We start from the raw sequence: 12,988 nt of genomic DNA, 5'->3' as shown, positions 1-12,988 counted from the left end.
CACACACACACACACACACACACACACTCCCACCCCTTTATCTTAATTACTTTCTTTTTCTATTTCACTTTGCTTTCTTCAAGTTCAGTTAGTCTTTTTATAGCTTGTGGGTTGCTGTTTCAACTGTGCTACTATGTTTACAGCAGCGGTGTGGGTGTTAGCCATTGATCCTGTTTGGGTGTCATGGTGGCATTTCGGTGTCACCCATTAAGAGAGCTACACGACCTTTCTTCTCTAATCATATTTTATCAATAAGGATTTGGGAGGTCAGGGGGTACGATGCTAGCCTGGAAATCCAGACCCAAATCCGAAAGATTACGGGTCCGGCATTGAGTAATGAAAGTTGCCCATCTTGAGGGGTGGTACCAAGCGGGCATTAGAAAATCTCACTGCACGCAATTGGATAACAATACAAGCAATCACAATAACACACAGGGTTATTGTATCCAGAGCCCCATACGCTAAGCTACCAGAGGAGCTAATTGGTAGGTTAAACTTCATCTGTTTAGCTCGCCTCTGGCCCCGCCTATATCAGATACACCGATGTGATTGGCGCAGCTTGGCTACAAGGGCATAGTTAATGAGCATAGTTGAGGAGTTACTTGATGCCACAGTAACTCGCAGAGATAAAATTGTGCTCTTGTGAGAACTTTCCAGGGTGGTAAGATGCTGGGTTTTCACACAGGTTTTTCTGATGAGTCCTGTTTCCATTTTATCTACAGTTCCTTAGTTTCAGCTGAGCAATGTGACACCTCAAAGATACACTATTAGTGTTAGTTCTCATAAAGGAACCAGATGTCTCTAGTTGCCATAGTTCCCTGCTTTCCCCTGCAATTTTTGTTTTCTAAACTAGTTAAGGAACAGTACAGCATATACACAGTATAAACCCTAGAATAAAAACCAAAATTACATGATTCTTTAGAAAAAAAAATGTATTCACTTAATACTTTATATATATACATATATAGAGATTTTTTGTGATCAAATAATACTTTGTGTCTTTTTTAAATAACTTTGATCATGCAATAAAATTGAGCTATCGACTTCGCAGCTCTCCTGACCTTTATGTTGTCTTTGAGCTCATTGTTTTTGTTTTCATTCCATAAATTCACTGTTTTGAATGATTCTCACCACGCTCATCATCCCTTTTTCAGCAGCTGCAGCAGCAGGCAGATGTTTAAAAAAAAATAAAAAAAAATAAAAAAATTGAATAGCCCAAAAAGCAAGCTTACGAATGGTTTTGGAATATTATGAGATCTGGTAAAAATAAATAAAAACATCAGCTAAATCAGGGCATAGTTCAGTTACATTTTAGTACACACGATAGACATGTAACGCAGATGTTGTTTGCTGAAAGAGTTGTTATTGATTCCAGCTACCTTTAGAAATCATTGACATTTCAGTTGCAGTGCTCCTAAAATATACACACACACACACACACACACACACACACACACACACACACACACACACACACACACACACACACACACACACACACACACACACACACTTCAGTGTTTTCCCATTGTATCTCTGTTTCTCCATTTTCAGTGTTGTGCTCTGGTTTTGCTCCAGTGGACATTAACCAGACACACTCATTCACAGACATGGCTTTTCCAGCACTCTGCGGGGAGATAGAGTGGTGTGTTTGATTCTGATAGGAGCAATACAACCAATTCAACATGAAGAGAGAGCAAGAGAGACAGACACAGAGGGAGAGAGAGGCTAAGGTTGTTTTTTTGTCTTCCAGAAGGAACCTTGCTCTCCACATGATTTTGGATATTGAAAAAAAACATCAACAAAAAGAGGATATTGAAGGAATTATGCTTCTTAAGTAGTAAATCAATTTTTCCTGGTGATTCTATTGCAAATCAGTGCTGCTGTATTTCTAATGGTTTACCCATGCCAAAACAAGTATTGGCATAAGAGGTACACTTATCTGTCTATTGCAGATATATTTTAATGTATTTAAACCTGAGGAGTTTTTTTTCTACTTCTGTTTGTCATTTAAAGTTTTAAATGAAAACCCCTTTTCCATGGCTGTTGGCCCTTCCTGCATCATATCTGATGAGACCATATGTCATCACAGTGGGATTCACACACATGCACGTCTGTGTGCACATACACACTCATATAGTATTTGATCTCAGTAGGTAAAGAGCCAGAAGGCTAAACTCAGTGCCCGCTCATACACAGCACACACATATCTTTCATTGTCACTGTATGTGTGTCTGAGGCTTGTGTTCTCATATTGCTGTTGTAGGATTTGGGTGATTGGAATAGCATTAAGGTGTGAATGGTTGTTTGTGTTTGTTCATGAGTGGCTTCACTATTTTGTGTTCATTTATCCTTGAGGTTGCTCACACATGTTCGCGAGAGTTTGTGTGCTTGCCTGTATGTGTAAACTATTCATACAATCCACAACCCTCATTTGTAGCAACCACCCTGTAACTAAGCTTCAGCGTACAAGGATCAGACAAAAACAAAAAACTAAACACTTGCTTTATCTACTTTTACTGGTTGTACGGATGTTGACATTTTTTTCACAGTATCCCTGATTATCAAGGTTGGAAACAAGAAAAAGAATCTGAAATGGCACAAGCTTGATGCACTCTACAGCCTCAAGTCTTGTGCAATATGAAAGTCGGAATCCTGGGAACGCTCTAATTGCAAGTCTAATTTGTCTAACCATTGAGTAAAAAGTCTCTGGTTTGTCATTCAGGGCACATTTAGGTTGTTCTTCAGGAAGTGGATGTTTACAGTGTTTTTCTGATGAGTTTATTCAGCTTATGCCACCGGCACGATGACATCAGTACTCCTCTTTTTATCTATTAGTCTCTGTTATTTCTCAGACTTCAACCCTTCCCTTCACCACACTCTTCGTGTATCTTCCTGGTATGAAGTCAGGCTAATTGATTGGGAGCGCAGAGAACATAGGGTGAGAGGCATGGGGAGGAAACAGAGCAAGGAGAGAGGTGGATAAAGGACAGAAAAGGGGAAGTAAGATGAGTGAGCGGAGGCCAGTGACTAAAAGAATGTGCTAACAAGCACAGCTTCACTTATCTGACTCGGTTTACAGGTTTGGGATGACAAGGAGAGAAATTCAATCTACAACTGAATAACAGTAATGACCATGTGTTTCATTTCTCATGTTGGCTCACTTCTGATATGTGTGTGCTATATAAATACAGCATGATCATTAAAAGACACTGGACTGTTGACTGATGGATGGTTAAACCTCGGGTTTTAACAATGTAAGATTGAGGGGGAAATACAGATTAATTTCCTAGTACCCATTGTTAAATGTGATTTGATGAAATTTGAAAATCTGTTTCTTGTTATTACTGTAAGTGCTGTGGAGCACTGAACAAAAGTGACATCAAGACATTTCAAGTGCATCCATAATGGGAACACATGTATAGACACATGATGAATAATAGGTCATTATTAATAGACTATTATACTACTGTATATTCTTGTCATTTTATACAACCTTACACTTTCTCTTGTAAGTCAGCACAGTACAATCAATCCAAGAGGCATATTACATGACTCACACACACACAGAGACACCCACACACACACACACACACACACAGGCGCCCCGTACCATGAGTCATGCAATGAGTTACAGAGTATAGTAGTATATCTTGTCCTGTCAGTTTAGTGAGCAGCTACTGTGATATTGATGCACTACAGTGATCTGTGTGTATGTGTCACTTCACTTTGTCTTCATTTGCACCTCTGTTTGTGTCTTACTGCAAGTGCAAATGTGTGTATGTGTCTGTGTGCATGTGTGTGGTGGGTAGGGGGGGTGAGGTAGGAGTTGTGATAAGTCAGTATGCACACAAAAAATATATCAGAATGCAGAACTGAAGGGAGAAGAAGAAAGAGAGTGTGTTGTCAGCTGGGATAGAGGGATGAATGAAAACAGGAAGAAAGTAATACTTTTTACTTTTTATATCTTTTTACCTTGACTTTCTTTTCTTCTCTTTACATACAGTACATTGCTCTCTTATTCGTCCTGCCATCTCCTGCTTTCTTTCTCTCCTCTTCTTTCAAGACTACCAGTTATTATCCCCTTAGACACCAACTAGCACACACACACACACACACACACAACGGACACACAGACGCTGGCTGTCTTTATAAGATGATTTATGCTCCTGTGTTCTAATATTTTTTAGGCCAATAACTTTGTATGTCTATCTCTCATGTCTATATCTAAATATGTACTCCTGTTTTTACACCTAAGTCTGTATTTGCAGACAATTCTGAATTTTCTAAATCATCTGGGATGGGCCTCAGACCCTGTAACTTAGAACATATTAAGGAGATATATCTGAAGAAAATAAGTAAATAAATTATTAATTTAGCTGATGGGAGCTCAATTACTTTGTTTGCCCAGAGACATTTCAGCAGGGGCAATCTTCTTGACAGGTAGGCTGAACCTGGAGTAGACATAATACTTGTTTCTGTGTGTGTAGAGAGTTAGCATAGTTTAGCTTATAACAGTGTGTCAATGAGATTTGTTGATCTGCATTGTGAGTTTCAGCAGGGTGCTGTAAGTTCAGTCATCGAACAAATAGCCTCCTGTCTTGCTATTTCTCTGTTTTTGTGTCCTAACACCCCAAGCCAATCACAAAGCATTAATCCTAAAAAAAGGAGAGCTATTCAAACACATGACATCACTTCCCATTAAGTCACGTCTTCCCCTAAAAGTTGCCCCCTTAAAAAACACCAAAGACTACAGCTGACAGCCAACAGGCACCTATTTAAAGAAATAGGAGGAAATAGCTGGTCATCTGTCTGAATTTGTAAGACATTGCTATTGAAAGATAAATAAAAACTTGTGAACCATCAGACACAACAAACTCACCACTAAAACTAATCATACAGGTGATAATGTTCTTTCTTTCTTTCTTCATCTGATGATCATCACCCTGCATGTTGCCTGAAAACAGGAGTTTTTGTCTTTCTGTAAACTTTGATGTTTAGAATGGTGGTAGAAACATAAGACAAACAGAAGAAGAACTAAATTGAATTGATAAGGCAGTGTCCATTTTCCTGTCTTTTGACCAGAAGCCCACAGATTTGATCTTAGGTCCGTTAGACTCATGTCTGTAACATCAGGTAAACATTCACACACAGATGGCACAGTATCAGGTCAACTCACAGGTCAGTGTCTTGCCCAAGGACATTTCAACATGGAACTGCAAGGCCAGGGATCGAACCACCAACGTTCCAATTTGCAGGCAACCGCTCTTGCGCTCTACAAAAGAAAACGCATTGCTCATTCAGTTCCCCCGCCCACATAAGAAGATTATTCTAGAATTTGAGACATTTAATGCTGTATTGCCACTAATTTTCACTGTTGTGGAATTTACATCACAAGATAATGACAATAATAATCTGCCGCTGTTCCCTTGAGCATTGTCAGCTTTGATTAGAGATCGTTATTTATTTTCATGCTACAACAAAAGAAAAAAAGAAATACCTAATAAAGACCCAATTTTTGCTTACTGACCCACAGCCCAAATTCTATTAAACCTTCATCAAAGGAAAACAACACACAAACCATTCATTCAGACGACAATTCAGATTTGGTTCCTATTGTACATCTTACTTCACTTTTTGTAGAAAGGTCTCAGATATGTCTAACTTCCATCATATTTTAACTTTGAGACTGAAGTAGATCAAAGAAGAGAGAAGATACTACACCTTATTTTTAAAGGTAAGTGCTGTAGTACAACTAGCAGGAGCAAGTTATAATGGACCTTTTTTAATCATTGAATTGATAGCCTACATGTTTTTGTTAAACTCTTTTCTGTGTTGTAGTTTGTAGAAGGTCCCTCAGGTCACAGCTAAACAGAGCTGAATTGGCTCAACTTTCATGCCTTTCTCTCACATCTGCTCCAGTCAGATTCACTGTGTTGACTCGGAATGATTCACTTCACATGGGTAGGCACTATGACATTTTGAACATGTTTAGAGGCTAAAACCACGTTTAAAACTGGCTCTGTTTAAGCCTGTTGGGTGCTAACGACAGCAGGAGGATAACACGGCGTCGGTTTTCTCTCTACGGACAGCACAGCAAGTTATTCACGACTAAGTTTAGTTTCATCAACTGCTGGCAACTGGTTAAACACAAATGCACACACAGACAAAGTAGGAAGTCTGGATGCTGACAGAGGACTAGTATTTAGGACTATGTGCTGTGGATATTCTTGGTTCAATACTGATTATTGTCATCCATTTGTGTGTGAAAGAAAGAAAGTCTGCTGCTGCAGCCCAGTTTCCATGGTAACATCGGAACCCATCTTGGTCTCTATGGTAACTTCTGCTGGCACCAGAGAAAGAGAGAGATGAGGGCACGTACAAGAGAAGGTGAAGAAGTAGAAGTGAGGGATGTGAAAGAGAGAGTCAAAAAGAATTTGGCGAGAAAGAGTTACAAGTTGAAGAAACAACTAAAAAGTAAAGTAAAGACCTCCTTAAAGCTGTTTTGTGCTTCTTGCGTTTAGTGCGCTCGGCGCGGTGTGGACGACGATATTACGTAAACACAGCCTGGGAAACTGTGCGCAGAGGGTCTGATTGCCAAGATTTTGTAACTTTTTTGGCTACAGGAGTGATGAAGTCCGTTCTTAAGCATGAAAGACCAGACGGTTCGCGGCGACCATGCGCTGAACGCAAGCATGAAACAACTTTAACTTTACTTCATGTCAAGTGAGTTAGTGGTATGTAGTTGCTGGTTTCAGCGGTCAGACAAATAGATTGTTAACCATCAACCATTCAAGCCAACTTAATAAAACCATTTTGCTTGTTCATAAAAAATATTTTCTTTAAACTCGTTGCGCAGGGAAAGGGCTTTGTTCTCCCATCCAAATACGTTAAGATAACTTTGGAGTTTGTTAAAAATCTTTACCATCGTCTGACTGCCCGTATGAAGTGCCCTGTCTGACTTCTTTTTGGCGATGTTGCTTTGTTCCCAGATCTATTTAGGCTCATGTTAAAATGTATTTATTACAGGTAGGAATAATGGCACAATGTACAAAAATAAGTTAAGTACAGTTACTGTACTAAATTTGTATTTCCTTCTCCTTTACCACAGTTGCATCATTAGCCTACTAAAAGGATGTACAGAAGCAATGTGCACAACTCCAGACCCTTGTACTAAGTCTCACTGTGGTTGCTAAATCTTAATAAATCATTACAGATTGTTGCAAGTGTGTTACTGTCTAGTTGAGCATAAATGCTTACTGTCTAAGCAAGAAAAACACTTTTTCTTTTTTTAATCCATACTACCTTGTTACCTGTCCCAACACACAACAAAGTTTCTCTCTCAACCTCTGCCATACTACAGCAATCAGAAAGCTTATTATATGACAGTATCACAGTAACAGCTCCCCTATGTCTTATTCAAGAAATATTTTCTCATACACCCCCAATTTGCCTCTCAATATATATATATAAATATATGCGCTGATATATGTCAGTATCTCTGGACACTATGGACACTAGACTGCAATGTGTCCGTAGGTTTAAAAAACATATTGGCTAATCCTGTTTTGCAGCACACAGACACACATCCACAGAAGGTCATGGTGAATGGAAACATGTCCACAGTATGGTAGGATGTCGATAACATAATCTCATTGGCCTAGTTGATGGATAGGCAGTTTGGTTGACCTATCAAAGCTAACTAAATTATTGCTCCCACATACTCACCTTTTTGTCATTTTGTCTGCCTTCTTCTTTCTCTCTCTCTCTCTCTCTCTCTGTCTCTGTCTCTGTCTCTCTCTCTCTCTTTGTCTTTCTTGCTCTCATCCATCCTTCTCTTCTCTCACAGTCTCTCAACTTTTCTCTCTCATTTCTTTCCAGTCACTAACCAGATTAGTCTTGCCCCTTATGGATGTTGCCCTTTATGGGTCTGTATGAACGAAAGGAAAGGAGGAAAAGTGTATTTGTCTGTGTGTGTGTGTGTGTGTGTGTGTGTGTGTGTTTGTGTGTGTGTATTTCAGGCTTAGCTGTTCCTACCAGATGTTTTTCTCTGTTTTATTCTTCTGAGCGCCACACTGTCTGCCTGTCACCGCCAGATACATAGCCTGTGTGTGTGTGTTTGAGAAAGTGAGAGTGATGGAGAGCTTTTGTGTATTTGAGAGGGAGGATAAGTGTATGTGTGTTTGTGAGATTAATTACTTCCGCATAGACTACTAATACTCACTGTGTGGTGAAGGGTCTCCAGTACTAATGATGATTATAAAAAACAATTGATTCTCCAAGCTCTGAAACTGACGTGCACACACATAGAAAGAAAAAGAAGACAGGTATTTAATGTGAAAATCTTGATCTTTATCTTTAAACTGGATACTTCTGTGCCAATAAAGCGCACTGGAAGGACTTGAACTGAAATGAGGAGGTTAGAGCGACAGAGACAGGAAGCAAAACAAGTTTAAGGCAGCTTGCTGAACAGCCATTCAGGTGCAGAATTCCTGGTCTAAAAAATCAACTTGCCTTTCAAGATGTCTGTCTTTCAAACTGTGCAAATCCTCTGTATTGTTATTCAAGTCATTCCCTCCACTGTCAAGCTTCTTGAGTATTTCTATGTGTGGGAAAAACCCTTCCAAATCACAGGGTGTATGATAATCACATCATTAAGAACACAAAATCCAAGCATGATTCTTTTATCATTGTCTAGAAGTTGTAATGCGGTGTCAGCTGCTGAGAAGATAGCGCTCTGAAAATCCAAGTTAAATAAACACCTTTCAAACCCTTCGTTCTTCTTCTCAAGTTACAAATGTGACGGTGAAACCGCAACTGACATGTCAAAACAGTGGCTACATGGATGAATGATTCCCATGGTCCCGGCTATGTGTGCACGCCAGTGGCTTAATGGTAGTTTGACACAGTCTTTCTTCATGCTGAGAAAGTTGTTAGTTTAGCTGGACCCACTTAAGACTCACATCAGCCTTAACAGCAAATCCTAAAACAGCCACTGTATATACAGTATGAGTATATTCAACACTAACAGGCTCTTTCAACTTTAACAACACTTGTGTAGTAGTTGTTAAAGACAGATCACTTCAGTTAAACACATTTGGTTAAATTCAACTCCATGTTAAATAGTCAGTATCTAAAAAAAATAGACTATGTACATAAAAGATTTTGTTTAAATATGTTTTGAAAGGTGTATTTGTAGAACTTATTCTTGGTAAAAACGCCTGACATTAAGTTGCCAACTGCATTCATTGCATCTTCTGTGATCATTTTGTGGTTATCAGCTTGTGAAGCTAATTTGGTAACTTGGACACATACAGAAGTTGTGTTCCTTCACCCTTCAATCAGCTGGGTCTTCCCAGGGATGGGGCTTGGAGTCTGGAGAGACCTGGCTGGCCTTCTGTCCCAAACCTCTGGCCCTCTGAGCCCATTTCCGTGTGGAAACAGTGGGAACAGGAGGAGAAGGAGCAGGGATTTAGAAGGATGGATACATTTATGGATGGAGCTAAATATATATATAGATATATAGATATATAGCCTTCTGAATATATCTATCTATATATATATATATATATATATATATATATATATATATATATATATATATATATATATATATATATATATATATATATATATGTATTTAGTTAGATAATATTGTCAATTCTATTTACACTGAGCTTAGCATGAATAGTTTTGCACCATTGCCTCAATCTAATTTCATTTACAAACGTGACAAAGAAAATAGAAAGCAGAAACTACGGATGATTAGGTGGATGATGAATCGTTTGTAAGTTTATGATGGTCAGAAAGTTACATAATTCCTCTCTCCGTCTCAAGGACATTTCAGGACATTTCCCAGGACCCTCTTGGGCAGGGGTCATCATTATGGCAACAATCCCTGAGGAACTCTGTAGTAGAAGAGTTGCTTTTGTGCATGTGCATTTGTGTATACATGCACACATGCATGCATTCCTGTCTTCAGATAGCCTCTTAGGACAGGAAGAGAGCGCTGTGATTAAAAAATCTAAATGCTTTGATTGTGTACACAATAACAAGTAGAGACAAATACATGTTCACACATAAATAATCAAACACACACACGCACACACTCTCTCACACACACACACACACACTAGAAGCCACATAAACATTAACAGAACATCTTGTTCGGCCATTCAAACTTAAAGAAGAGCACTGTAAGCATCCAGCACTCTCAAGTCACACACAGTCTTAGTGTTGACATGGGTGTCAATAAATGTCAGGATTGTGAATGGATGTGTGTGTATCGTAGTGCTTTGGTATGGCCAGAGATCTACTGCATACAGTTTTTGAATGGATGTTTGGTGTTTTCTCAAATGATTGGTGTGTCTCAATACATGTATCCGGTTAATTAGTAATATTTACTCCTGTGAAACTCGGCTTAACACAAATTTTACAACTAGCGGCCTTTCTATAATCTCCTCTCTCTTTCATCTAATGTCTTTTTTTTTTTTTTTGATTCTCTCTGCAATGCTGCTTCTCAGACTAATATATAGACCTGTCTTGTTTTTGTCTCTCCAGGAGCGTGTGGAGTATCTGTTTCTCATCATTTTCACGGTGGAGGCATTCTTAAAGGTAATAGCCTACGGCCTGCTCTTCCACCCCAACGCTTACCTGAGGAACGGATGGAATCTGCTTGACTTCATCATCGTAGTCGTAGGGTGAGTGGACAGAAACGCACAGACAAGAGAAAAACAGTGAAACAATGTTTTTTTAAGTTACTCTATGTGAATGTATGTAGTTTGATAGAGGGGATGACAGGGACAACAAGTCCTGTATAATTGTAATTCACTGTCTCTTCAGGCTTTGTAAAAGCACCACCTAACACATTTTCAAATTAATCATAGTACCTTAGTACAATTATTGTTAACAATTAAAACTACAGCCAAAACAATTGGCAGCCTCTATCTAATGCCAGAGGTAAGCTACTCAGAAGGCTAGCATCGTTTAAAATTAGGATAATATTTCCCTTAAACACTTTGGGTTGCTGTAGTAAACACAAGGGAGCTATTGCACTTACTGTTATCTTTGCTTATATTTATTTACTAAATTTGTGTTGATAAAAATGGTTTCATATGTTTTTCTCAACCTCACAATTGTACCTTAACTAGTAATCCAAATCCAATTTGCTGGCACACATTATAATTGTCAGAGAGGCTGAAACAGGAAAGATGTGGTCTTGTTTGTCTACGGGAATAATGCTTATCTCTCCGTATCTGTGGTTTTAATATATGGTAATAATATTCAAATACTACAATACTCAACAACGTTAAAACTATTGCTATTAAACAATCTTCCTTCACAGTGAAGCTGTATTAAAGCCGCAGTAAACTTTGGCCTACAGTGTATTGGTGAAGCCTAAACTGATTAGCTTGTCAGATGCTGATAGCAAAGCTTTGCTCTGTTTTTCTTTATCTGCTACTCAGCAACCTAGCCCATCTGCTAAACCCTCTGTGCCTGTGTGTGTGTGTGTGTGTGTGTGTGTGTGTGTGTGTGTGTGTGTGTGTGTGTGTGTGTGTGTGTGTGTGTGTGTGTGTGTGTGTGTGTGTGTGTGTGTGTGTGTGTCTGCCTGCCAGCTGTGCTGTGCTGTGCATACAATGTTGTGTTGGAGTAATGGCACAATAGCCAGTGGACCTGACAGTAACATTAATGCCATAAAAATGGTCTAATTGACTATGTGTATGTCTACGTGTTTGTGCAAGTGCACAGGAGAGAGACTGCAAGAAGAAAGCAACCAACAGCCTGAAGGAAGGCTCTGTGAATGCCCCCACACACACACACACACACAAACACACACACATCATTGGCATCATGGTGCCAATGCCCCTGGCATTAACACAACCTTTACCACTCTTGTGCTATTATCTACACTCTCTGTCTGCCTCTCTTGCTCTCTGTCTCTGTCTCTCTTGCTTTTTTTATTGTGACGCAGCATAAGTTAATGTGCAATGATACTGCATTGATCTGTTTGAGGAAATTGTGTTCTACCCCGGAACCCTGCCAAAAGAAGGTCAGATACCTGCTGCAGCCCTGGTATTGCCAGGGTTCAGTCAGTGTCTTTCTCTAGGAGGTTTGGTGTTTGCTATGTTTGAAAATTAAGCATCTCTCACATGGGCAAAATAAACATACTTACTCTTCTGTGAAAAAAGTGACCAAATTGTATTTTCCCTTTTGACACGGCAACTGTTTTAGATTTTGGCTTGGTCACTAACACATGAGGTGGAATCCAGTAAAAACATTGTGAAGGCATGACAATGGAGACTGCACTCACCAGAAAGATTGCAGCACTGGTCAATTATTCAAAAGGCTTACAACTACCAATGTTTTAAATGTGTTTTGGACTGTTGTATATCTGAAAGAAATGCATGAAAGTTCTGCTCTTTGTTGATACTGCAAGGAGTGCTTTGGGACCGTCGACAAACTACAACACTGAAAAAAGATACAAACACATTTTCAAAAATAACCATATGCTTATTTTTTATAAGTAAGTGCTGTAGTACAACTAGCAGGAGACAAGTTATAATTGAGGTAAGTTTGGAGACACTACCTTATTTAACCATTAAATTGATAACCTACATATTTTTGTTTTATCTCTTTTCTGTGTTGTAGTTTGTAGACCTAAGCTCTCTACCTGCCGTCTCAACACAGGAACTAAACAGAGCTGAATTAGCACAGCTTTCATGCATTTCTTTCACATCTACTGAAGTCAAATTCACTGTTTTCACTTGGAAGCAATCACTGCACATGGGTAGGCAATTGTAATGGCATTTTGAACATGTTTAGAGGCTAAAAGCATGTTTAAAACTTGCCCTGTGTAAGCCTGTTGGTTGCTAACTCTAGCAGGAGGATAAAACTGTGTAGGCAGCACTGATTGGTTTCGGTTTTCTCTCTACTGACAGCACTCTAAATCTTCAAAGAACAGAGCTATGTGTTTAAATCAGCCGGAATT

General features: G+C 39.1%; 1 protein-coding gene across 9 annotated transcripts in view; it reads left to right on the top strand.

The window, feature by feature from the left end:
* Positions 1–12,988, top strand: part of cacna1c (calcium channel, voltage-dependent, L type, alpha 1C subunit) — a 186,652-nt gene that overhangs the window by 102,661 nt on the left and 71,003 nt on the right. For all 9 annotated transcript variants that reach the window (XM_034863709.1, XM_034863708.1, XM_034863710.1 and 6 more), the window contains exon 4: positions 10,561–10,700. In XM_034863709.1, coding sequence (XP_034719600.1) covers positions 10,561–10,700 — 140 coding nt within the window. The remainder of the gene's footprint in view (positions 1–10,560; positions 10,701–12,988) is intronic.

The sequence above is a fragment of the Etheostoma cragini genome, chromosome 23, assembly GCF_013103735.1.
Source record: "Etheostoma cragini isolate CJK2018 chromosome 23, CSU_Ecrag_1.0, whole genome shotgun sequence".
Classification (NCBI taxonomy): Eukaryota; Metazoa; Chordata; class Actinopteri; order Perciformes; family Percidae; genus Etheostoma; species Etheostoma cragini.
Note: the sequence above shows the minus strand (reverse complement) of the source record. Positions and strands in the feature narration are given on the sequence as shown.